At 43.7% G+C, this 25,313-nt stretch overlaps 1 protein-coding gene across 3 annotated transcripts in view; it reads right to left on the bottom strand.

The window, feature by feature from the left end:
- Nucleotides 1-25,313, bottom strand: part of GALNT13 (polypeptide N-acetylgalactosaminyltransferase 13) — a 251,555-nt gene that overhangs the window by 220,178 nt on the left and 6,064 nt on the right. For all 3 annotated transcript variants that reach the window (XM_048485263.1, XM_048485262.1, XM_048485261.1), the window contains exon 2: nucleotides 5,889-6,136. In XM_048485263.1, coding sequence (XP_048341220.1) covers nucleotides 5,889-6,030 — 142 coding nt within the window. In that variant the 5' untranslated portion in view covers nucleotides 6,031-6,136. The remainder of the gene's footprint in view (nucleotides 1-5,888; nucleotides 6,137-25,313) is intronic.

A 25,313-nucleotide genomic window follows, 5' to 3' on the forward strand; every position in this document is an offset into this window, starting at 1 on the left:
CTGGACATAATATTTTATTTGAGACCACTGAAATTCTGGACAATTCCGAAGCTTACTATGTCAGACTGCACAGGGAGGCCATTGAAATTCACAAACACCAGGACAACTTCAATAAGAAAGAAGAGACGTTAAAAATTAGCAAAGCCTGGCTCCCAGTATTTAAAAAATGGACTGATAACCGCAATACAATGCACTCAACCACACCTTTGCATAGTAAGTTCCATCCAAACACTTAATGATTGGTTCCCCACCCTGGGACATGGACAATATACCGCACTAAACTTTCCCTTCTCACTTAGACACAGTGTGAAACAGACTTTTCTCTGTAATACACCTCTGAAGATGCCAGCCACAGATGCAGGTGAAACGTTAGGAACAAAATCCACCAGACCATGACCACACAGCCTGGAAAACCCAACAGAACCAACATCACTTTTGGCAAAAAGTGCAGTGCAGAAGGTCCCAGGTCCAATCCTGGCATCTTCTGTTAAAAGAATTGGGAAGCAGGTAATGCAAAAGACTCTACCTGAAATTCTGCAGAGCCACTGTAATCACACCAACCCCAGCCCTTCTGATTTTGTATTAGGGAGGGGAAGAGCCTCTGATGTGCGTGCAGAAGGTCCCAGGTCCAATCCTGGCATCTTCTGTTAAAAGAATTGGGAAGCAGGTGATGCAAAAGACTCTACCTGAAATTCTGCAGAGCCACTGTAATCACACCAACCCCAGCCCTACTGATTTTGTATTAGGGAGGGGAAGAGCCTCTGATGTGCATGCAGAAGGTCCCAGGTCCAATCCTGGCATCTTCTGTTAAAAGAATTGGGAAGCAGGTGATGCAAAAGACTCTACCTGAAATTCTGCAGAGCCACTGCCAGTCTGAACAGACAGTGCTGACCACAGGGTGTTGTGGGGTTTCTGGGCTGTAAGGCCACGTTCCCTGTAGCATTTTCTCCTGTTTTGTCTGCATCTGTGGCTGGCTTCTTCAGAGGATCCTCTGAAGATGCCAGCCACAGATGCAGGTGAAACGTCAGGAGAAAATACTACTGGAACACGGCCATACAGCCCGGAAACAACACCCCAGTAATTCTGACCATGAAAGCCATCGAGGGTACTGACCTTGATGGACCAAAGGTCTGATTCCGTGTAAGGTCACTCCAGCACACATCAGTTCAATGCCAAAAAGTTTGTCCCCACCTCACAAATTCTCCTGGAACAGGAGAATGAAGAACAAAAATAGAATTCAGCTCATACAGACACTTCCTACAAAATATTTCTATAAAATACATAGTTATTCAGTAAAAACAAAATGAAACTACAAGGAACCCAAAACCAACATAAGGAAAGAACACTGAAAAAAAAGTGTGAACTACTCCACTACAGCAGATCCTCTAGCAATAGACAACAGAGATCTCTCCTTAAGCCAAATCAACCACTTTTCACTGTGGCCAGCTTCCAGTATGACTGGAAATGAGTAAAGACAAGGAACAGTAAACATGCTGAAAAATGTCTCACACTCCATTTCCCTCGCCATTTAATCAAGCAAGATGTCCCTGTGAAGGTTAGGATTTTAAATGACATAACAGTAGAGGAAGAGTGATAGGGAATTTGACCAGTGGGGTTTCTATCTCACCTTCTACCTGACATAAGGACCCCAAGTGGTTTCCAAATACAGTCATTTAAGTACACATGAGAGAATTTACCACAACTTAATTAGTGTAGCTGCTTCCAAAGTTATGATGGTGTTAAGCATTCTTCCCTCTGGTAGTGCCTATGTTATGTTTTAGAAATGCCTCTTCACATAAAACATGAGGGAAACCGGGGGAGGGGGGATCCAGTAACTTTAATTCATGTCCTGGGACAGAGGCCTAAGGGTATTTAGAAAAAGAGGCCCGAAGCTACTTACAAGTGTAACACACCAGCATTTGCTGGGCTGATTTAATTGTAATATTTCAGTTGAGAATTACTGGGTGCAATGAACAATCAGCTATGCTTTCAAAACTCTTAAGGTGAATCTTTGGGTTTCAGGCTTAGGGTTGTGGGAATGGAAGGTGTGACTAGGGGTAGGGGATAGTTGAAGGAGAGCATGAGGGTGGGTAGGGTTAGCAGATTAGTGTTGGGGCAGGGTAGCAAGGTGAGAGTTAGGTGGGGGAGGGTTGAAAGGTAAGGCTTTGGGTGGTGGGAGGGTTGGAAGGTATGGCTAGGAGAGGGGAGGGTTGGTAGGTGAATATGAAGCTGGGGAGGGTTGGCAAGTTAGAATTCGAGTGGGGGAAGTATCAAGGCTGGGGGTGGGAGGGTTGGAGGGATGGCAAGATGGGGCTGGGGGTGGGAGGTGTGGGAGGGGTTGGAAAGGTGAGGGTTGGGGTGGGGAGGATTGGAAGGTGTGACTAGGGGTGGAGGGAGGGTGGAAAGATTAGGATTGGGGAGGGTAAAAAGTGGCTGAGGGGTGGTAGGTGAGTTAGGGAGTTAGTATTGGGGTGGGAGAAGGAGGCAAATTGAGGGTAGGGGTGGGGAAAGGTTAGAAAATGAGGCTTGGGTGGGTGGAGAGTGGGAAGCTGTAGGTTAGGGCAGGTAGAGGCAAGGCCCAGGCTTCCTTGCGGGGGTGGGGGGAGGCAGGGAAGGGCCTGTGGGCTTGCTAGAGGTGCGGGGAGGCCGAGAAGGCTTGTGGAGGTGAGGGAAGATGGGGAGGGCTTCCCTAGCTGGGTGCTGCATGGGGCTGTCCAGGCAGCATCAGGGGTGGCAAGCAGAGAGCAGGGCCTGGTGTGGGGTGGGGCCGAGTCTTATATTTTTCCTCACTTGCTTTCCACCTGCCACTGAGCCAAGCCGAGCTGTGCCAAGCACCCCAAGCCGAGGAAGGCCGCCTGACGGGGAAGAGGAGGGGTGTGGAGTGATTTTCTGCCCCCTCCCCACGTGACTGAACAGCGGCCACCTGGGACATTTCTCCCCAGATGTACCCATGGAAGCTCGACCTCTGATCACCCCAAGTCTAACCCGCTGAATGCACAAATTCAGACTGAGAGTTTCACAGTTTTTTTTCATCTCTACTTCCCCTGTCATCTGCCTCCTCCAGCATTCAGTGTATACTGACTAGTTATTAACTAGCACTTAGCACACACAAACAGGCTGGGCGGGGATTGGTGACTGACAGAAAGATGCAAGACTTTTGCCCATTCATTACTGCACCTATCCAGTTTGGTACCAAGAACTGGTTCTAATTTGTAATTTGACCGCTTTTGCTAAATGAGCAATTATGTGCTTGCTAAATTGTTTCCCTCACATAGTATAAGTTACTAAACTGAACTGGTAAACCCCTGCATTCAGTTTAACACAGATACAAATTTTTTTTGATCTCAAGACTGCGACATTAACAATCCACATCAGTGGCCTAGGGACCAAATACTTCCTGACTAGTTATATCACAAAATTGACGTCTATAATAACTTTATATGTGGTCACGCACAGTTCTACTGTATTATATTTTCCTTAAAGTGGAAATATTACACCCATTCTACAAAGTTGCAATGGCTTTTGTAACATCCAACATGGTAATTCTAGTCATTAATAAGTGAAATAATATTATCCATGGATAGGAAAAATAAGGCTATTTTGAGATGCCAGTGAATGGAATAATATAGGATTAACAAAAAAAAGTGGCAACAAGTAAGAAAAAAGTCCAGGAACATCAGAACATCCTTTGCAATGTGTAGTGACAGGTTAAATCAGTATTGCATGGATTGTTTCACAATCACAGCACAAACCAAAGAGCTCCAATGAACACGACACTCGAATCAGTTCTTGCCATTGACAATCCGGCTCTCCATTCAATCAGAATGTCCACTTATCTGTGTGACTGAGGCTTTTCCTAACCTTGAAGAACTCATGCTGTGCTCCTTTCCAATATACCAATAAATATTTTAAAACATTTAGCCATCTACAGTGAAAAGTAAAAAAGACACTCAGAGGAAAAACACCGTCAAGCCGTTTGAAAGTTACAGAGAATGCTAGTATAAACTGTATACAATATATTCTTCCATTTTTCTCCACACGTGTTGAATAATTTTCATGTTCCATTTAACACATGTACAGCTGACCAAGTGACTGTAACTACATCCTTACCCAGGCACTGGGCCCTGGTTCCATTTGTAAACTGAACACAAGTTGGTTTTTTCTTACAAACAGATATATGTATGTACCTGCAGGATATGTGTGTGCTCATTGTAACATGTTAACAGGCTTCTGAAGGAGAGCCTGTTCTTTTTGAGAAGGCAGAAATTTGTGCCCTCCAAGTAGCTTGTTAACAGGCTATTGAGAGAGACCCTATTCCTTCTGACAAGACAGAAATGTGTGCTCAGCCAGGTTTCCCTTGCCTTTGGCAACTAAGCTGGATGACTCAGTTCAAGAGATGACAAACTGATCATTCCATACTAAAATGATCCATCAAGCAATTCAGTTTTTAGCAGAGACAGCAACTTGATGCAGCTCCAAACAACATAAAATGGTAGGGAGGACTGATTTATCATCAGGTTTGGTCTACAAATCAGTGGATCAATTGAAGTGAGCATTTATCATAAAAGTGATGTGTTTGTGTTCTTCTTGGCATACACGCCAAGGATGCATTATAAATGCAGTGGTTAAAATGGGGCCAGTTAAATGTGACTTGTCCTAATCCCATTAAAGGCTCAAACTACTTTGCCTCCTTTTTATAAACTCTGTGTTAATAGTTTGGAAGAACAAATCAGCATGACTAATTTATTTACTACTTCCTTTCAGCTAGCGAATGGTCCAATTGGCATTCTTAATTCATTGATTACACCCATTTCCTGGTGCTTAAATTTGCTCTTCCTGATTATTAGAAACATTTGTCACAATACTTAATAACCAAGAATTCTTACAGCACCACTCAAATCAAATATGTCTGAAGATGATCAAGTGAGATTCTAAATCATGCGGTTGCATTTATACATTCTTTGTGGGACTTATTTAAAAAAAAACACAGTGGTGTGCTTTGTAATATGTCTTTAAGCAAAAAGCCTAAGCAAGATAGTCTTTGTGTGTTTATCCTGCTTTTTTGGGAAGGATAAGAATATACTGTGTAACTCTTGGCCTGGATCCGAAGAATTCACAAACAGAGACTTGTTTTCAAACAGGTCTTCCCTGCCTCTGTTATTGGTAGCTCCCCTATTGTTGATCCACCCCAAAAGCTGCCTCTGAAGGTCAGATCTTACACACCAAGGATGTGTAAGTCAAAATGTGGCTAATGTGTGTCTACAGAAATCAAAGTGTCACCTATTGCAAGTACCTTCCATTCAGAGACCTGTGAATCTGACACAAGTTTAACTAGTCAGGTTCTGTAAAGAAATGACCATTAACCAGTCTTCCAAAATGTAAAGCAATTAACTAAGCACAGACCAAAATAAATACTGCATATTAAGTACTTTAACTCATGGTGCCTGTCATTACTTTCAACTTTTAAACTAACTCTCCCAGGGCAAAAGTAATCATAGAACAATTATGTGATTAACACAGCTGATTTTCCCTTCTCAAATGATCATCAATAACTGACCAAATTCCTGAGAAACTTGACATTTATCATGAAGAATTGCTATTTGACGCTATTTGGGGCTGTCCTGGACCTCAGCTTCTAATTAGTAGAAAACAAGCCATCAGAAGCTTAAAGAACAAGATTTGCTGAGCTTGTCTACCTGTGATAAATTTTTGTAGAGTAGTGGGTATCAGTAGGGATAATGACACTAGTGCATGATCATTTTGGTCACATGATTCCAATGCTTCTATCACTCACATCTTCACTTAGCAGGATAGATCACTCTTCTTGAGAAAACACGGTCAAACTCTAAATACATTGTAATAATTGATAAGACAAACGTTAGGCTTACCCCTCAGAGCAGGCAGCAGAGATCTCTCTTTCTTGTCATCACATTTGTTACATTCACTGAAGTACAAGAGCAGAAAGACATCCACAAGAACCCACATCAGTGAAGTGGCAAGTACCACTTTGCAGTAGATAAATCTCCTCATTCTTTATTGAGTTCTTAGTTAGTACACCATAGTAAAGACCGCTATTGTTCCAATGACGTATCCAAGCCAAAGACGCCAGCATGAACGCAACGATGAGAACATCCCACTGTAAATTAAGATAGAAGGGGAATGCAGTGAATTAGTGAATGGTATCAAATGCAAAAGCAATTAAGTTTACTGCAGGTTTTATTATTTAAAATACAATTTATTCAGTTATGCCGCTTATGTAAGGAACTTCAAAAGGACTCGAAACAAAGCAACTGAGTTCAGTTCGTTTATTTCATAAACTTCGATCATCACAATACACGCAATGCGGATTCTGACTTTCCCAGACTTAGCGTGTCGCTTTTATGGACACGGCGGCCCCCTCCCCAAACTCCCAAGCACAGTTCCCACAATAGAGCAAAAACAAGCTTCAAAGACACAAGCTGAAATCATACATGATAAGCGTAGCAATGCAAAGGCAGTAACCATCCTGGGCGCACAGCCCAGATTGAGGAATGCGCCAAGGCCAGGATGGTGGAGTGGAAACACACATCAACCTCCACCCTTACACTTACCACAGTATACAAGAAAATAAACTAACCCTTTCTTACAGCACCACAAAATTAAAAGCAATGCACCAGTAATTTCTCAGGGGTTGCTTTGAAATATTCCAGTTCCAGGCAATACATTTTGCTGTAGCTAGTCATAAGTCAACAAACATATGCTGATTCAAGGCAGCAGATAGCAGAAAGCATAAGGGTTGGATCCAATGAAATGTCATTGATCATGCCACAGAAACACTTAAACTTACACAAGTACGGCTGCATTTTAGAACACTTCCACCAATAATTATTTACAATGGCAATGTGGATGCATATTTACTTACAGTGCAATCCTAAGCAGTTACACCCTCCTAAGCCCACTGACTTCAAGGGACTTAGAAGAGTACAATCCTTACAAACCAGTGGTGGGATCCAAAAATTTTAGTAACAGGTTCCCATGGTGGTGGGATTCAAACTGTGGCATAGTGCCAATAGGGCTGGGCGGGGCACAATGGGAGCGTGGCTGGGCATTCCGGGGGCGGGGCATTCCTGGACAGGGCTGTGACAAGGATGCAGCCGCTGTGCCGGTTCTTGGGCAGGAAACGAATGCACACAGGTGCAGGCTGCCACGCACGCCGGTGCACCTCCTGCTAGACTGATTCAAGTTCTGCACGCTACTGCTGAGAGGAGGGGCGTAACTAAGGCAAAAATCACGTGGCAAAATCACCAATTAGTAACCCCCTCTCGGCACACACAAATAATTAGTAACCTACTCTCGGGAACCTGTGAGAACCTGTGGATCCCACCTCTGTTACAAACTCATTAGAAATACAATTTTCATCATATTGTTGCTTCTAACACATGCCCCAACAAGCAACACGTCACAAATGACAATGTAACTGGGAAACAATTCTTCCTATCCAGTTCACTTAGGATACATCTTAGACCCAGAGGAAAGACAGCTGGGGGGGGGGGGGAGAGGAGCCCTTCATCTCGCTGTGGTGTTCTCAATCTCATACGGGTTCTGCTTTATTTTTAATAGCAATTCCTAGCAGCTGCTATATGGCTGCAAAGAACTTAGACCCAACTATTTAAAAAGCAGGTGTCTAGTTAGGCCCAGAGAGAGTCTGTTGAGACATCATTTGTCCTCTGGGAATTTACCTAGGTCAAGACTAGAGTGGCTGTCAAGTGAATGCCTTTTCTTCCCTCCCCATCTCTCCCTCAGTGTACTGGACTAGAACCGGAAGCATGTGGTAACAAAGAAGAAGTGTGCATACCAGAATGCAGACCTCATGTCTCAGTGGGTGTCCCAGTTTATCCATTACTTTTATTAAATACATTTATCATCCACCTTTCTCACTGAGAATCAGGGTGAATTACACAGGACACTGTAACAAAGACCAATGCGTGCAGGCAAAATTTAATGCAGTGAAGCTGCATTCCACAGTAATAGGACTGCCAGGTAACCTTCTGGCCACCAGTGAGACATGAGGGGTAGGTTTGCCAAACTGAGGTTGGGAAACTCCTAGAGATTTGGGGAAAGTGCCAAGGAAACTCAGTGGGGTACAATGTCGTAGAGGTCAGCCTCCAAAAACCCCATTGTCTACAGCAGAACTGATCTCTGTAGTCTAGAGATGCATTGCAATTTTGTGTATCTGCAGGTACTACCTGGAGGTTGCATCCCAAATCACATAGTTAAGATAGCTAAGAAATACATGCAGTACAATATATTCAATAAACTGGATCACAGAGAAAAAGGTAACAAAGATATATAAGACATCCAATGAACAATGCAGTATTGGGGAGTTTTCACATGTTTTCACAGTTAAAATGACAACCCTATTTCCTTTGTAAAAGAGCCCTTCTTCTTTGTTACCACATGCCTCTATAAAAATATATACCTATACCTTTTCCCTAAGGGGGAAGGACCAGCTCTCATGAGTCCAAAGAATGACTGAACAAAGTCACAAGAGAGGCTTTTACCAGATGTAGCAGACTACAAAAGCCTGAGGCAGTACAGATTGTAGCACTGGAAATCCATTCACCCATCTCTCTCTGGAAGTTTAACACTTCACTAACATAAATTAAGCAAACAATGTGTCTCAATATAATACTCTTACCATAAGGATTTATTATGCTGCAATACACACATTCCTGAAACAGAGTGAAAAACCTGGAGACTGAGTGGCAGGGACTGATGCAGCAGACTGCTAGGTGCCGAAGCAATCTCAGAACAGCATGCATCCGCTTAAGTTCATGGCTCTTTAATTTCCTCTTTGCGATATTATTACGTGTCTTGGGCCAGGATCCCAGGATACACTGGCTTCCAGCCCAAAGGTTCAATCTATCCAATATATATTGGGTTTGAACAATGCTCTTTTCAAATGCCTTGAAAGACCTTTTAATTGAAAAACTATGTACAGGAATGTTATGATTTCTAGTGTAAAATATTTGGACAGGTGAAAGGTTACAACAAGTTCACCTTGTCAGGCCTGACAGCAAAGGGAATAGGTTGACCGCAGCTTCCATGTACAAGATTTGAAGTAGAGGGAGGAGCCAACCAAGATCCAGCCTTGCAGTTCAGTAAAATATGCTTTTTGGAATTGTGGCAGAGGAGTAGCAAGGGGGGGAAAGCATCTGGTGCAATGGTGCATCCCCCACCCCGCCCCCGGAACGCCACCATCCCGCCCCCACCACACCCCCAGAGGGGTGTGTGCCAGGTGTGTCACCCCCCGTCCCGTTGGAGCTACACCTCTGGATTGTGGCACCTCATCATTGAAGACAACATAAGAACATAAGAACTAGCCTGCTGGATCATACCAGAGTCCATCTAGTCCAGCTCTCTGCTACTCGCAGTGGCCCACCAGGTGCCTCTGGGAGCTCACATGCAGGATGTGAAAGCAATGGCCTTCTGCTGCTGCTGCTCCCGAGCACCTGGTCTGCGAGGATGCACAAAGAGTGCATCTGGTCTGCGAGGATGCACAAAGAGTGCACAAACTTCAGCTTTTATAGATTTCGTTATCAAGGAGCCTTTAAAACATTATTGATAAGAAGGAGTTGTTGTTAACATTATAAAAAGCTTGAAAGCTGCCTTATACATGAAGATCAGTAACATGCTGGATGGGCTGTCTGCAGAATGGCTCTTGCTTGTAACAGAAATCAATTTGTAGGCAGCATAGCCAACTATAAAGATCATGTAAATCATGCATACTGAACCAAGGACAAGAGCATTACAGAAACAAATTACTGCTGACTGTACTGTCCTTAAAAGAGGATTATAATTATTCTGGATTCATGATTTAGTAATATTTTAATAGAGAAAGTGTAGCATCCATGTTGAAGCAAGATATAATCCTCACTAGTTAGTTTTCCAAACTCACAACACACTCTCAGTTAAGAACTCTCAGCCATAACTGTGCATGAATGTGCATGCACATCTGGGCACCCATACAGGCTTCACGTTACATTCATTCTATTTGAAATATCCATTTGTAAGCCAGGTTCTATGTGCTGAGAATTCTGTAAATTGCCATGGAGATAGGCAGAGAAACTGGAAGGGAAATCACAGTGCCACTGGTCATCTTTCTCTACCTCATTTCTCTCTTATGGGTGGTTATTTGTTCCCAGCTCTCCCACCTTATAAGGTCTTATGTCAATTGGACAAGAGATGAGTATAGAAAGTAATAAATAGAAAACAGATAGTCAATAGATCTCTGGAAGGTGCATTCCTAAACCTCAACATCTAATGTTACCTATTGTTCGTGCTGCAAGAAAAACCTTCATGCAAGATCCTAAACACCCTTGCATTTATATAGATGCATGCAGAAGACACCATAACTCATTTTTCCTAACTAAACCTGAACAGATTTAAACACATTAATGAGGCATCAGCCATCTCACAGTTTACAAACAGTGAAAGAGCCTCTGGTTTGCATGCAGTAGGTTCCAAGTTCAATCCCTGGAACTTCCAGTTCAAAGAACCAGGCAGTAAGTGATGTGGAAGGCCTCCACCTGAGACCCTGGAGAGCCATTACCAATCTGACTACATAATGCTGACCTTACTGGACCAATAGTTTGATTCAGGATAAGGAAGATTCATGTGTGTCATAGAATTCAGGCTGCAAGTTTCCTATTAGTCATACTTTCAAGGTCACTTGCAAGTTATTTACTGAAATATTTATACGCTGCCTTTCTCATGACTCCGTGAATCTTATAAATGCAAATTTAAGAAATAAAAATGCAGAACCCTCCCCCTTAAAATGCCTGCAGCCTCTACCCTATTAAAAGCCTTAGCAAACAGAGCAGCCTGCAACTCCTCCTAAATACCTCCAGCACCTCTGTCACCTCCTCAGGGAGCCATTCCATACAAGGACATAGAGTCCAGTTGATGCCAGATGAGCTACTCATAGGTCGAATCCCCACTACTGTCTTAGCCAGGTTTCAGAACACAAGTTAACCAGGTTTGAGGTACGACCTCCCCATTGCTTGCGTGGCAGATTCCGTTTCTGGCACTCATTCTCCCCATTAATCCGCGTTCTGGCAGGACCTGGTTGCAAGTGGCATAGACCCCATTAACACGGTTCAGAGCTGATCCGAGGGGAGGGATGAGGGTTGAAACCCTGACTCGTTTACCACCCTGGAGTGTGACGCGGAATTTGGGCAACCAATCAGCGCTGTGATGCGCACACAGCCTTTCCTTGATTTCATTTCCGCTTTTGCGATCAACCAGCAGAAGGGGACGCAAACGTTAAACAGTCAAAGGTGTAACTTTGAATCGTTAATGGTTTACACAGGTAACGATTAACTGTTTGCACAGGTGAAACAGTTAAACATTAAACTGTTACACGCTGATTTTTTATCACGCCCCTACAATGTACGTTTCCATAGTGGGAAAAGGTCCCGCCCCATCAAGGCATGCCAGCCAATCAGGGGAGACCGGCAAAGCGAGCTCACCTGGTAGTGGGGATTGCTAAGCGTTCTGCAACTGCGTGTTTCTGCTATATGCTTGCTGTGGTGGGGAGGGAGAAACTCCGATGAAGAGGACACAGTTTCACAACGAACAGGTTTGGATCTGCGTGCAAATTTCAAGTGGGGATTCAACCATAGGCAGAAACCTGAAGGCTCCATTATTGCTTGGAGGCGGTCGCTGGTTGGTTGCGACAGAGCAGGTTAAAGCTGAATCCATTGAAGACGGAGATCCTCTGGCTGGGCCGTGAGGGGGAGAGTGGGATGTTTCAGCCGCCGGTGTGGGAGGGGGTCAAATTGGCACCGACCCCCTCCGTACGCAACCTGGGGGTCCACCTGGATTCGTCTCTATCAATGGAGACCCAGGTGGCTCATATAACCCGGGTTGCTTTTTTCCATCTTCTTCAGGCCCGGCGGCTGGCCCCCTTCCTCTCCCAGACTGACCTAACCACAGTGATCCATGCAATGGTCATCTCCAGGTTAGACTATTGTAACTCGCTCTACGCGGGCCTTCCCTTGCGTCTGATTCGGAAGCTAAAACTAGTCCAAAATGCAGCTGCGCGCCTGCTCACAGGCAGTGCCACCTGGGATCATATCCAGCCTGTGCTGCGCCAGCTGCACTGGCTCCCAGTAGAGTTCCGAATCACTTTCAAGGTGTTGGTGTTGACCTTTAAGGCCTTACGCGGCCTGGGACCTTCGTACCTTCGGGACCGCATCACCCCACACGTCCCTGTACGGTCCCTCCGCTCAGCGGAGGCCAATCTACTGGTGGTTCCTGGCCCCTCGATGATACGGCTGGCCTCCACACGGGCCAGAGCCTTTATGGGCCCTGTGGGACCTTACTGAATTCCGCAGGGCCTGCAAGACAGAGCTGTTCCGCCGGGCCTTTGGAGGAACCAGCCGTTGATGGTGCCCCTCCGCCCTGGCCTTCTACATCTGTGCCTCTTGTCATCCTGGGATTGGCTGCTCTTCCCCCCCTAAAAAAGGGTTTGAAATATGGAATTGTCGGACGCCATCCTGCAAACCAATTCTAGTTATTATGGTTAGTTTTCTATTTTATCGCTGCTTTTAATAGTTTTAGTTGTTTTATTCTGTACATGTTGGCTATTGTGCTGTACACCGCCCAGAGCCCTCCGGGGATGGGGCGGTATAAAAATTGAATAAATGAATAAATGAATAAATGAATAAATAAATAAATAAATAATTCCTTTCTTGGTGGTTTTCATGAACACCCAGTATGAAAACTCACATTACCTAAAGCGGATAGTCGCTTCTTGTTTGGCAACAAATGAGGAATTATTAACAATGTGATATCTTATGGAATTTCATTGGTCAGAGATGTCCACTTCCACTCTTATAATGACGTTTTAAGTGTCACTCCTTCTGTTATGTTTTAGGTAATACTGATGCTACATGCATAACTGTGAAGTATTCCCAAGTTGAATTCCACAATATTATTGCTTTCCTTTGTATGCTTTTAACTTTCCTCAGCTGAATCCATCAACAGCTAGACTGAGTCTTTGGTTTTGATAGCTGTTGCTTGGCAACAAAATTAGTAGTCTTCTCCATAGTACCTGTAATGCCTGTATGCTCAATCTTTTTTTTTTAAGAATGTTGTAACACAATTATTTTTGAAAGAATTATGCAACACTTCCAAAACACAGACAAGGCCACATATTATGTGCTAATCGTCAAGTCAGCAAAATCTTTGGATACTCACATCTGGTGACTGGAACTATGAACAGGCAAGACATATCTTTCTACAATCCTGAAAAGTGCCCCAGTTTTGCCGGGGAAAAGTATGATATCTAAGTATATGGAGATTGGCAGCTCTAGGCCTGAAAGCAATCTCTGGGTGACTTGATATCACCCATCTTTTTAATGCTTTTAAATGTATAATTTAATGCTTTTAAATGTATAATTTGTTTTATACTGTCTTTTTATATGCTGTACACCGCCCATAGCCCTTCGGGGATGGGGCGGTATAAAAGCCTAATAAAATAAATAAATAAATAAATAAATCATCGATGACTCACTAGGTCTGGAAGTTGCTACTGTTCAACAGCAGCCATCTTAAGAAAGCCAGTGTGATGAAGCAGTTAGTGGTGGCGAACCTTTGGCACTCCAGATGTTATGGACTACAATTACCATCAGCCCCTGCCAGCATGGCCAACTGGCCATGCTGGCAGGGGCTGATGGGAATTGTAGTCCATAACATCTGGGGTGCCAAAGGTTCGCCACCACGGATTAGAGCCTCAGTGTAGGGTCTGGGAGATCCAGGCTCAAATCCCATTTTCCTGTGGAAGCTTACTGGGTCATTTTGGGCCAGTCACATACTTTCAGCCTAATTACCTCACAGGGTTGCTCGCAGATAAAAAAGGAGAAGAAAATAATGTCACCTGCTTGGGAAGGGTGGGATTTGAGGACGGGAAAGACGTCTGAGGAGTATATTGGCATAGAGTACACCCTCCAAAGCAGCCGTCTCCTCCAATGGGAACTAAGGTTGCTGACCTCTTAGGTTACTGGCTGCAGATCATCCAGAACTACAACCTGTCTCCAGATGACAGAGATCAAGTCCCCTGAAGAACATTACTGATGAAGTTGCTTCACTCCCTGAAACCTCACCCTCTCAAAGGCTGATTCCACATGGGCCAAAAAAAGCGGTGTGAAAATGGTGTGAAAACAGTATAAACCCTTTTACACCATTTTAAACCCTTTTACACCATTTTCACACCATTTTCACACTGCTGTTTTTGGCCCATGCGGAATCAGCCAAACTTTCGCTCACAAAATTCCAAGAATTTCCTAACCTGCAGCTGGCAACCCTGAGGAGAACTGATCTCTGTGGTTGAGAGATTTGTTGTGATTCCAGGTGATCTCCAGGATCCACCTGGAGGCAGGCAACTCTAGAAGGAAAGAATGAAGCAGGAAAAGGCAAGAGGCTACGATGACTTTCAGGGAAGGGAAACAGAAAATAGTGCAGGAGGGGAAAATAAGATGCCTCTGACAAGTACTTGCTGATTCCCACATCTTACTTCCTATTTGTTAATCACATAAAATAATTTCTATGAACAACACAAAAATTGATTTTATAAATTTTCCAAGGGGTTGCAAAACATATGGCTAGAAAAAGACCTAGCGGCAAACCAGGAGATCACAACTTTTATTTCTGAAATAATCTCAATAATTGGTTTTTGGCAAACCACTTTTCATTTATCCTCACCACACAAATCCCTGCACTTCATTATAGAGAGAAGAGTTATAATTATAATTATCTATTTCTGGTAATATGCATACCATACAGAAATGTGTGTACATAATTCTCTTGCGATGGCTTGTAAATTGAAGTATTTCATGAGGCTTGCTGATTTCATGAGGTTTCCTATGCACTGTTTTGAATGTAGCTTCTAGAAAGATGTTCTCTTATCTCGAGTATGGTGTATTGGTTAAAGAGCAAAATCTATAATATTGGAGGAGGGGGGATAACTCTTCACCTTATCATTCCATGACCTTTTACAGTGAAATAGGTCACCCTTGGTCACTGACAGGGGATGGGGATAGGGTTGCCCGATGCAAGCTGGGAAACTCCTGGAGATTTGGAGATGCAGTCTGGGAAGGACAGGAACATCAGTGGGATATAATGCCATAGAGTTCACCCTTCAAAGCATCCCTTTTCTCCAAGGCCATTTCTGCACGGTCCAAATATCCCAGGTTGAGCAAGAGAAATACCCCAATTTGGCCAAGAAGTTTGCACGGTTCCCAATCCTAAAGCGGGTTTGTCCCATGATCTCTCCCTAATCCTGGGTTTTTCAAAAACTGCTAAAATGTTGATCTTTTTTTCAAAATCCTGTGTTGAATTGCTTCCGTGCAAAGGCCACAGGAGCAAAACCGATTTATTTTTCCCACCCCACCGCCTGATCTCCCTGCCTTACATCATGCTCACCCTGTTCCAGCTCACTCTTGCCAAGCACCGCTAGCTAGCCAAGCTGCAGCCAGCCCAGTTCTGCAGCTCCCAGCTCACATTCCCAATGGGATCCTGGGAGGGGAGGGGTGGGGTGGGGTGGGGTGGGGTGGGGAAGCACCTGCCTGGCAGGATGCTCTCATTCCATGATAATCCAAAAGACCAGTCAAATGTTATTTGGCATATTGGGTGGGGGTGAGTGTCTCATGCTGCACACCTTCACACCTTTAAATGTGGATGGGACATAGTGCTCTGCTCAGTATTGGTCAAAAGTTTTTTCTTTGTATAGCACATCGTGCTTGCCATGTTGCTCACTGCACCAGCACCTTTCCAAAGCTAGAGAAAAAGGGGGAGGTGTTCTGCTTGGTTTTCCTATGGTTGCTGTGGATCCGTCAATCAGAAGCATTGCCTTTGGGCGGGGGGGGGGGCAGCCAATCAGAATGCAGCACACAAGGATGTTCAAGAATGCGTGCTGCATCTCCATTGTAAAAACAAAAAAAGCCAGGCTTGTGTGAAAGAAATTGGAGTATTTCCTCTCAGTTTTAACTTGACTCCTTCACAGAAACGGGCACCCATGCAAAGGAAGAAACCGGGATAAAATAGACCCGGATTTTTAAATACCTCGTGTAACCCAGTATAATTATGCTGTGCGGAATCAACCCAAGAGAACTAATCTCTGTAGTACGGAGTTTAACTTTAATTTCAGAGGATCCCCAGCTCTCACCTGGAGTTCAGCATTCCTAGTGAAGGAATATACCGTAGTAAGATCTAATGAATAAGAGATTTGACACTTCAGCCTGCTTAGATCAGATTAACAGAAACTATCATTTCAGCATATGGTAATAAACCTGCACTTCATAAACTGTTTAAGTGGGGAAAGTCAACATGGTTACTTTAAGTACCTTCCCAGACAGTAGGGTAGGGAAGGGGAATATGCACAATGAATATCTATTCTGTTCTTTAAGTCTATTCCTCTCCAAGCTGGTAGATGTAGCAACATTAACAATAATATAGTCCATTTCCTTTTAACATATTCCTTTACATATTACATAAGCTTGTGATTTTTTTTAAAAAAAGACATTTTGCAGTTTCACAGTAGACTACCATCTACTTTGCAATTGGAATGACTCAAGTTCAGTTTCCCACTGAAGCTTCAGATATCAGACAGTAGGTCATGTGAAAATCTCCACCTGAGGGCCACAGCCACTAAGAGCAGACTGTACTGACACTGATTGTTCAGTATCAATTTAAGGCTCCTTCAAAAATGAAGTGACATAACAGGTATGAATCAGGGGCATAATGCCCATTGGGCAAAGTGGGCAGTTGCCCAGGGTGCCCCCTTGTGGTGGGTGCCAAAAATGCAGGGTTTTTTGGTATTTTAGGGGGTTTTCCGTTTTTGGCCTGCAGGGGGGACAGTTTTAGGCTAGCAGGACCAAAATTTCAGGGATGTTTCGGGAGACACTCCTGATGCTATCAACCAGGTTTGGTGAGGTTTGGTTCAGGGAGTCAAAAGTTATGGACTCCCAAAAGGGGTGCCCCATCCCCCATTGTTTCCAATGGGAGCTAATAGAAGATGGGGGCTACACCTTTGAGGGTTCATAACTTTGGACCTCCTGAACCAAACTTCACCAAACCTGGGTGGTATCATTAGGAGAGTCTCCTAAAGATACTCTGAAAGTTTGGTGCTGCTAGCTTAACAATTGCACCCCTGACAGCAGGCACCCCCCAAATTTACCCAGATTTTCCTTTTAACCCCCACCCCCACCCTTTGGCATGGATTTAAAGGGAGAATCTGAGGTCCCCAGTTTAAACATTGAAAGTGATGTTGTTTCAGGGTGGGGGAGAATCAAGCCCAAAATAGCATCACTTTCAATGTTGTTTAAACTGGGAACCCCAGATTCTCCCTTTAAGGTGGATTTAAAAGGAGAATCTGGGCTCCCTAGTTTAAACACCATTGAAAATGATGCTGTTTGGGGGTGGATTCCAGCATCACTTGTTTAAACTAGGGAGCTCAGATTCTCCTTTTAAATCCACCTTAAAGGGAGAATCTGGGGTTCCCAGTTTAAACAACATTGAAAGTGATGCTGTTTTCCCCAATTGGGGGACTGGATACAACACCATAAAATGTTTTCATAGCAGTAATAAAACATGTTGAAAGCATTTTGAAAATGTTTTCCAAAAAAATTATTTCTGCTGTGTGGCATGGTCTATTGCTGTGTTCAGATTTGTGAGTTGGGGCATGTTCTATAATGTGATGGTGACTTTGAAACGGCCTGGTGTAAAAAAATCATTGCTTGGTCACGGTGGGGGAGGGTGGCTGCCCATTGGGGGGGACGCCAAACTCCAGTTTGCCTAGATACGCCACTGGGCGTAGCTACAAGGAGGTCAGAGGGGGGTTGCACGTGGGGCATCAAACTCAGGTTTTGCTCAGGGCTCCAGTTTGCCTAGTTATGCCACTGATATGAATAGTACTAGTTTATCCATTGCTTCTTGTTATAATGTCGTAGGCTTCAATGAGATACACAATACAATTTCTTAAAAGCTATATCAATAGCATTACAGTGATGAAGAATAACTTTCTTCTTTCGAGCCTGCCAAAGAACCCAAACAATCCATAAATAGCTAATCTATACATTCACATGTGTCCCATCCAAGCATCCTGCTTATCTAATTAGGACACCCAGAGTAGGTTGATGGACACAACAGAGGGTCATTGCTTGAAAGAAAAGTCACATCTCCTCACACTATACTTGCCCATATCACTCAGCTTCTCCCAGCATCTAAGTGATTGTGTCTCAAAACGTTTCCAACCTACTGCTTACAAACCAGCATTTTGATCCACTTCCTTTCGGAATGCAGTGTTAAAGAGCCACAAAATTTGAAATTGTATATGACTAAGTGATAGCTTTTGGGAGCAGCTCTCTGTTTTCAGTGTACTCTCATATGCCAGCAAAATGACGTTTCACCGGTCAGTGCTATTTATGTATTTCCTCAGCAGCAGCAGGACATGGTGGACCCTGCGTAGCTGCTAAACAAGATCTCGTTGCATGTGAAGCGAGGCACCACCATCTGCCTGTGCTCTAGCCTGGTAACCTTGCCTTAACCCGCCAGTTTCCTTACCACCAGAGTCCTTTTCACACAGATGCTTTAGAGATGCTTTGCAGCCCTCCTCCCAGTGCCATTTCTAGACACATGCAATGTTGCTCATGTGGGATTTAAAAGACAGGCAGGCAAACTTTTAAACTGCACGTGCATGCAGTCACTGCTTTTCTTACATTTGTATTAAATGCCTGAAGAAGACAAATAATAATCATTGTAGTGGTGAAAATTGCTGAACATATGGTACTACTGAGGTTCCTGTGGGTCTAAGAGATTCATGAGCTGTCATGCAAAGAAACTGACTTCGGTTTTCAGTGAGAAAGCAACACAACTTTTCATGCTCTTAAAAGACTGTGTTTATGCTATGGCATTTGGAATCAGGCTGTACAATTACTGGGGAGAAAAATCAACCGCTACTGCAATTTAACCACCTGAAAATAACCGTAAGAAGTCATCAGAAACAGCATGAAGTATGATTTGATTACCACTGGTTTAATTTATGTATAATCATCATATACATAAATCATCACTCTAGAAATGACAGCTTAAAGGTTTTAATGTTATTTATCAAAATGAAATTTGGAAAGACTGCACACACTTTAAATATCAGCCAGTTCTGATTGCTTTCTAACAGTCCTCCACCATGTAGGTTTAAGTTTCACAATATGATTTGCACTTTTAAATTATATCCATGATGCATGGGATGTTAATTGGCTCAAATTTTATATAAGTGCCTTTCAATACAGTACAGTGTTTTGAAAGGCCATTTTTAAATTCAGAAAATACCCCATGATGGATGAAATCTACATCCAAGTGATTATTCCTTTATGAAAATTCTCTTATCTCAATGGGTTTGTTCTTAAAAATATCAATTCACAGGACACTGCAATTGCCTCATGCATTATGCCTGACATAAGCACATCTATAGAAAAAAAATCACAGGTATCCCTGTCTGCATGCCAGCCTAGAGGGTAATGCTGGCGTTGCATAGATGGGGCACCCATTCTCTGACAATAGCCAGGTCTACCTACAAGAAACTTCCAGTAATTGTTTTCCTGTTCTCATGCTCTCAGCTTGCTTACCATAACAGCACATTTTCAGCTCCACAGCCAAGGAAGAATGTGTACTTAACACGATACAGTAACCCTGCTCAATGGATCCTCATTTCCAGCCACAAGAAGACTCCTGATGTCATTGTCTCCCCTGATTATCTTAACTCAGATACTCTCTTCTGTAACTGACTCCTTCTGACCACCTTGTTTCTCAAACAATCCACCCAGACACTTGCCAGAGGTTGTTCTGATATTCCCCAAAGGTTATCCTGACACCCCCAGAGGTAGTCCTTCACCCTATAAATATCCTACCACCCCCACCCCAAAGGACCAATTTCTCAGTGCCACTGACACCTTTCTGTCTTTGTTGCTGTGTCCAACGCATTGTCCCCTGGAACCAAACACTGGCTGGTAGATGCTGAACCCTGGATCTTCTTCACATCGCAATCAGGTCGTATCACCCATATATCTCATACCCTATTCCAAATTAATTTTACAATCTATTTATATCTTAGAAACTCTATGAGTGCATGTTTGCTGCACTGAACCAAGTGATTATAAACCCCTTATCCCTACAATAAAATGTCAAATTCGCATTATATCCTTCTCTGTGGATTTTCTTCCAAGAGCTGATCTTCATATACACTGGTATTAAATCCAGTCTCTTGCAACATTAATAAGTAATCTGCTCTAAGCTAATATCCCCCACTATATTGAGAGACTGTGTCTCCATCCTGGGTAACAGGGTCATGGAATACCCATGGTTCTGTTACATCCCCCCCCCCTTCCCAATTGATAAAAGTGATGAGAATTTTTTCTCCTCTTACTTAGGTTGTGCTGTTTGACACCACGCCAAAGGCTGCTGGAGTGAAACTTCAAGAGTGAAGATAAACTAGTCCCAACTTGTAAATGCATGGAGCAAAAACCATCATCTTTGCTTTAAAGAGCAACTTAGGACCCCAGCCAACACAGTCATGGAAGTCGGGCGCTCCTCAGCCTATAAAACATACATCCGGCCGTTTCCACAACAGTAGGACTCGGTGCCTCATAACATTGTCTAACCTGCACCTTTCATCAGATCTTTTAGGGTCTCGGAGAGTCGTCTGGGTTGTGGGCCACAGCATCGTTTTCTGGGCCAGCAGACACGCAGCCTCTTCAAGTTGGGGTTGGGACCTTGGCCTGCACCAGCAACTCAAGCTATTTTGGTTCTGGAAAAGAGGCATATGCTGGTCTGACCTCCTCCCCATCCTGCGGAACAAGCTGGGAACCTGCAAGCCTCCCCACGCGATGGTGTTACAGCTGGGAGAGAACGACATCCCTGCAGTGAAGAGCGTACAGCTGCTTCAGACAATGTTAACGGACTTGGACTCCATTCACCACCTGCTACCGGGAACGATGATCTGCTGGTCCCACTTATTGGGAAGACGCGTCTGGAGGGGAGCCTTGGACCCGCTTCGGGTGAATGGAGCCAGAGCAAGGATCTGCCGGGCTGCGTCGCGTTTTGTTCAGAGTTTTGGGGGGCGGGAGGTTCCACACCGGGACATTTCGCCAAAGGAGGAGTCCCTGTTTAGACAGGATGGGGTTCATTTATTGCCTCAGGGCATGGACTTGTGGTTGCATAGCCTTAGAACCGCATTGTGTGATTGGCTGAAGGCATAGGAAGCATTTGGCAGGAACCGGGAGAAGGGTTTTCCCTTCTGTCCCGGCTCTGTGGCGGGATGCGCATGGGGGGTGATCCGCTGGCAGGGGGAGCTGGGCGAGCTCCCCTGTTATTACACCTCCTTAAGAGGCAGGGGTGGAGCAAGTCCACGGTTGAAATGCCCCGCGGGGGGCTAAGAGGCTTGCGCCCCTAGTGGGGGGTGGAGAAGGGGCTCCAGTTATGGGCACTTCGCTGGTCTGGTATGCCTCACTCCAACCTTCCGCTTGCTTAGATTCCTCCAGCAGGCGGGCTGGATGAATTGTTTTCTGGGGACAGCATTCGGGCTGCCCAGATGCTTGGATCACTTCCCATGCTGCGCCAATTTGCTTTCCTGTGTTTTTCTGTTAATAAATTCTTTGGCTATGGCCAGTTGTTATTACCCACACTACATATATTGTCTGGAGTATTATTTTGGGAATTAGGTTTCAGAGCAGGAAGGGCCACTCCTCCACCCGCAAACCCATCATCTTTGCTTTAAAGAGCAACTTAGGACCAAACTAGACAAGTCAGTATCCTTGTGGCCAATATAAGGACACTGCCCTTTTAAAGTGATTTTAAACTGCCATCAGGGCTTCCTTGCTTAAATAGTCAAACTGAGTAGGGCTGTGCACAGCTGTTCTGGCACTTGATAAAGAATGGGGGAGAAACAACAGAGCCTCAGTCCACTGTACTGCAGGCCTGTTCAGGAATGGGTCCTTGCAGCACTGTTAAATCACTGGCTGTAGTGGGTTTTCCAGGCTAGGTGGCTGTGGTCTGGTAGTTTTTGCTCCTAATGTTTCACCCATATCTATGGCTGGCATCCTCAGAGGCATGTCACAGTAAGATGGGTTTTAAATCACTTTAAAGCAGTGGCATCTAGTTGGGCCCTTGCTTTTCACTCTTGAATACAAAAATACTGTTCTACAACACAAAAACACAAACAAAAAATTGCCTCTCAACATATGGCTGGTTTTGAATGGATGGTTGTTATTTTGCTTGTTTCTGTGGTTCAGCACATGCATATTTTTTCCTTAAATCTTGAACTTTTAAACCAAGTATCTGTGGCCTCTACAGAAAGTAGACTAAAACCCCATCTAGGAGGAGTCTCCTGTTGATCAGGTTTTCCAAAATCCATCTTAATAAATGTCACAATTGTCCTGAGTTTGAAAGGATTTCTTGGACCTGAAGTCAACAGGTTGATCAGTCGTCACATGTGCTGCAGTCTTTGGAGCAGTTACAGTGTCATTTCAACGGAGTTCAAGCTACCTGATGACAGTCTACAATCCCAAGCATATTTTCTTCATAGCAAGTATAAATCAATGGCATTCACATAAGCATAGGTAAGATTTGAAACAAGATGGAAGCTGTTGTAAGGTTCTTAGATGTAGCAGTAGTTATAAACAACAACATGGTGTAATGGGTAAGCTGTCCGACTAGGATCTGGGAAACCTAGGTTCAGAGCTCCACTCTGCCATGGAAACATGCTGGGTAACCTTGGGCAAATGACACACTGTTAGCCTTGGGCCAGAGGTGGAGCTACAAGGTGACTGGGGGTGCGCATTGCACCGGGCGTGCGCCCGGGGGGGGCAGCAAAAATTTCAGGTTTGTTTTTTTGTATTTTTTAGTGTTTTTCAGTTTTTGGCCTGCAGGGGGCACAGTTTTTAGACTAGCAGCACCAACATTTTAGGGAGCTTTCGGGGGACTCTCCTGATGATATCACCCAAGTTAGATGAGGTTTGGTTCAGGGGGTCCATAGTTATATATAGTCCAATGGGAGCTAATAGGAGATGGGGGCTACACATTTGAGAGTCCATAACTTTGGACCCCCTGAACCAAACTTCACCAAACCTGGCTGGTATCATCAGGAGAGTCTCCTAAAGATACCCTGAAAATTTGATGCTGATAGCCTGAAAACCATGCCCCCTGCAGGCCAAAAACTGAAAAACACTAAAAAATACAAACAGAAACAAATATGGGGGCACAAAACTCAGATTTTGCACTGGGCTCCATTTTCACTAGCTATGCCTCTGCCTTGGGCCTAGCAAGCATAATGGTGGGAGACCTCATAGAAATACCAGGGTTGTGATATGGAGGAAGGCAATGGCAAACCACCTCTGAAAGTCTTTTGCCTTGAATACCCCACCAGGGGTCACTCTAAGTCAGATGTGACTTGATTGCAAAATAAAGAAATAAATGACAGTGTCTGCTGGGAGATGGGCATACTGCATTCATTCTTGCTGCTGTCCGTTCCCACTCTCATTCTCCCTTCCCTTTCATCTTCTGAGTTGGGTTCACTGTTCTGGAGGCAGACACATTAATCATTCTTTATATGAAAATTGAAGAAGCACTAGCTGGAGATATGCTGACTATACTCTCATTCAAAATTTCAAAATTATGTGTATTTAAAGCCCTCCCCACATTCATGATGACACAGTTTCATGAAAGACCCCATCACACTTAAGTTAATCATTTTACTTTCTTAATTTCATTTTTACCCTGCCTTTCTCTTCTACTGGGACCTAAATTAGCTTACATCGTTCTTCCCTCCTCTATTTTACCACAACAAACTTGTGAAGTAGGTTCTAAAAAGCCATTGACATTTTAAGAAAGATGGCACATTGCATGCTCACAGTTAAATTTTAGCAGAGAAGTAGAGGCCTACTAAAGGTTCCTCTATATAACCTGCCACATCTTGCAGAAAATACAGTGCCATTAAAACAACAAACATCCTTTATACAAGCTTGAATGAGACCTGGTAGTACCTTCAGGCTCCATTAACTACATATGAACAAAGAAGAAAACTTCCTAGGAAGAATCTGATCTTCGTTCTCACTGTATTCTAACAATAGAAACCATGTTGCTCTGGATAACTGTTGCCAGATTTAATTCACATATTGGCTTGCCCTTAGAAAGACCTGGTTAGCATCTAGTTAGCATCAGAGTAATTAAAGATACAACAATCTGTCTATTAGACAATATTACTATTAGAGAATCTACACCTCCATTTTATCCTTTATTAAAATAAAACTACCTTTAACACTAACTTAAAAGAAATGTGAATGAACCAAGAAACAAAAAAACAAAGAAACTTATATTGATGCTTATGCAACAGAAAGAGCATTACATGAGTCTAATACATACATCTCAATCCCTAAAAAATAAATAGAATCACAAGGTAAGGCGCTTCAGTAACTGACAGCCAGTACAGTGGTTAAGAGTGGTGGATTCCCCACTCAGGTTTGATTGCCCACTTCTCCATATGCAGCTTGCTGGGTGACTTTGGGCTAGTCACAATTTTCGCAGAACTCTCTCAGCCGCACCTACCTCACAAGGTGTCTGTTGTGGGGGGATGAAAAATTATTACAAGCTACTTCGAGACTCCTTTTGGTAGAGAAAAACAGGGTATAAAAATCTACTCTTCTTCTAACTGTAATCAGGCTCACATTCTTGGCTAATTGGCTAACTTCAAAAAGAGTTATCTAGATGCATATAACCGTAAAATTACATCAATTCTTTGTTCTTTTTGCAACTTTTAATCGTAACAGTGAATATCAGAAATAATTACTACACCTCTCATACACAGGGTTATGAGTTGGCCAGTGACAAGAATAGCTCACTTCTAACTACATCCTCTCATCTGGCCTTGGTTGGCATTCTCAGAAACACATCTGGGCATAAAATACAACTCCATATTTCTTATATCTATTGGTATGAAACCGATTATCTCTAGCCCACCCCAAGGTCAGCCTCTTATGAAACTCTATAATTCTTTAACCTCCTCCAAGGCTATTCTATTGTGGAGGCCCCTTTAATCTTTGTTCAGCATGTCCAGAAATCTATCCAGACATAATGTGATCCTGACCTGCAGAGGTATCCTCTATTATGCTGCCTGTCAAATTGCTTCCCAGTATGACTTGTCAGCTCCACCTTTTTTGCTATTATTATGTAGCATGAAGACAGAGATCCCTGGTCTGTTATATCTAGAAACTATGAATATGCAT

The sequence above is a fragment of the Sphaerodactylus townsendi genome, linkage group LG02, assembly GCF_021028975.2.
Source record: "Sphaerodactylus townsendi isolate TG3544 linkage group LG02, MPM_Stown_v2.3, whole genome shotgun sequence".
NCBI classification, from domain to species: Eukaryota; Metazoa; Chordata; class Lepidosauria; order Squamata; family Sphaerodactylidae; genus Sphaerodactylus; species Sphaerodactylus townsendi.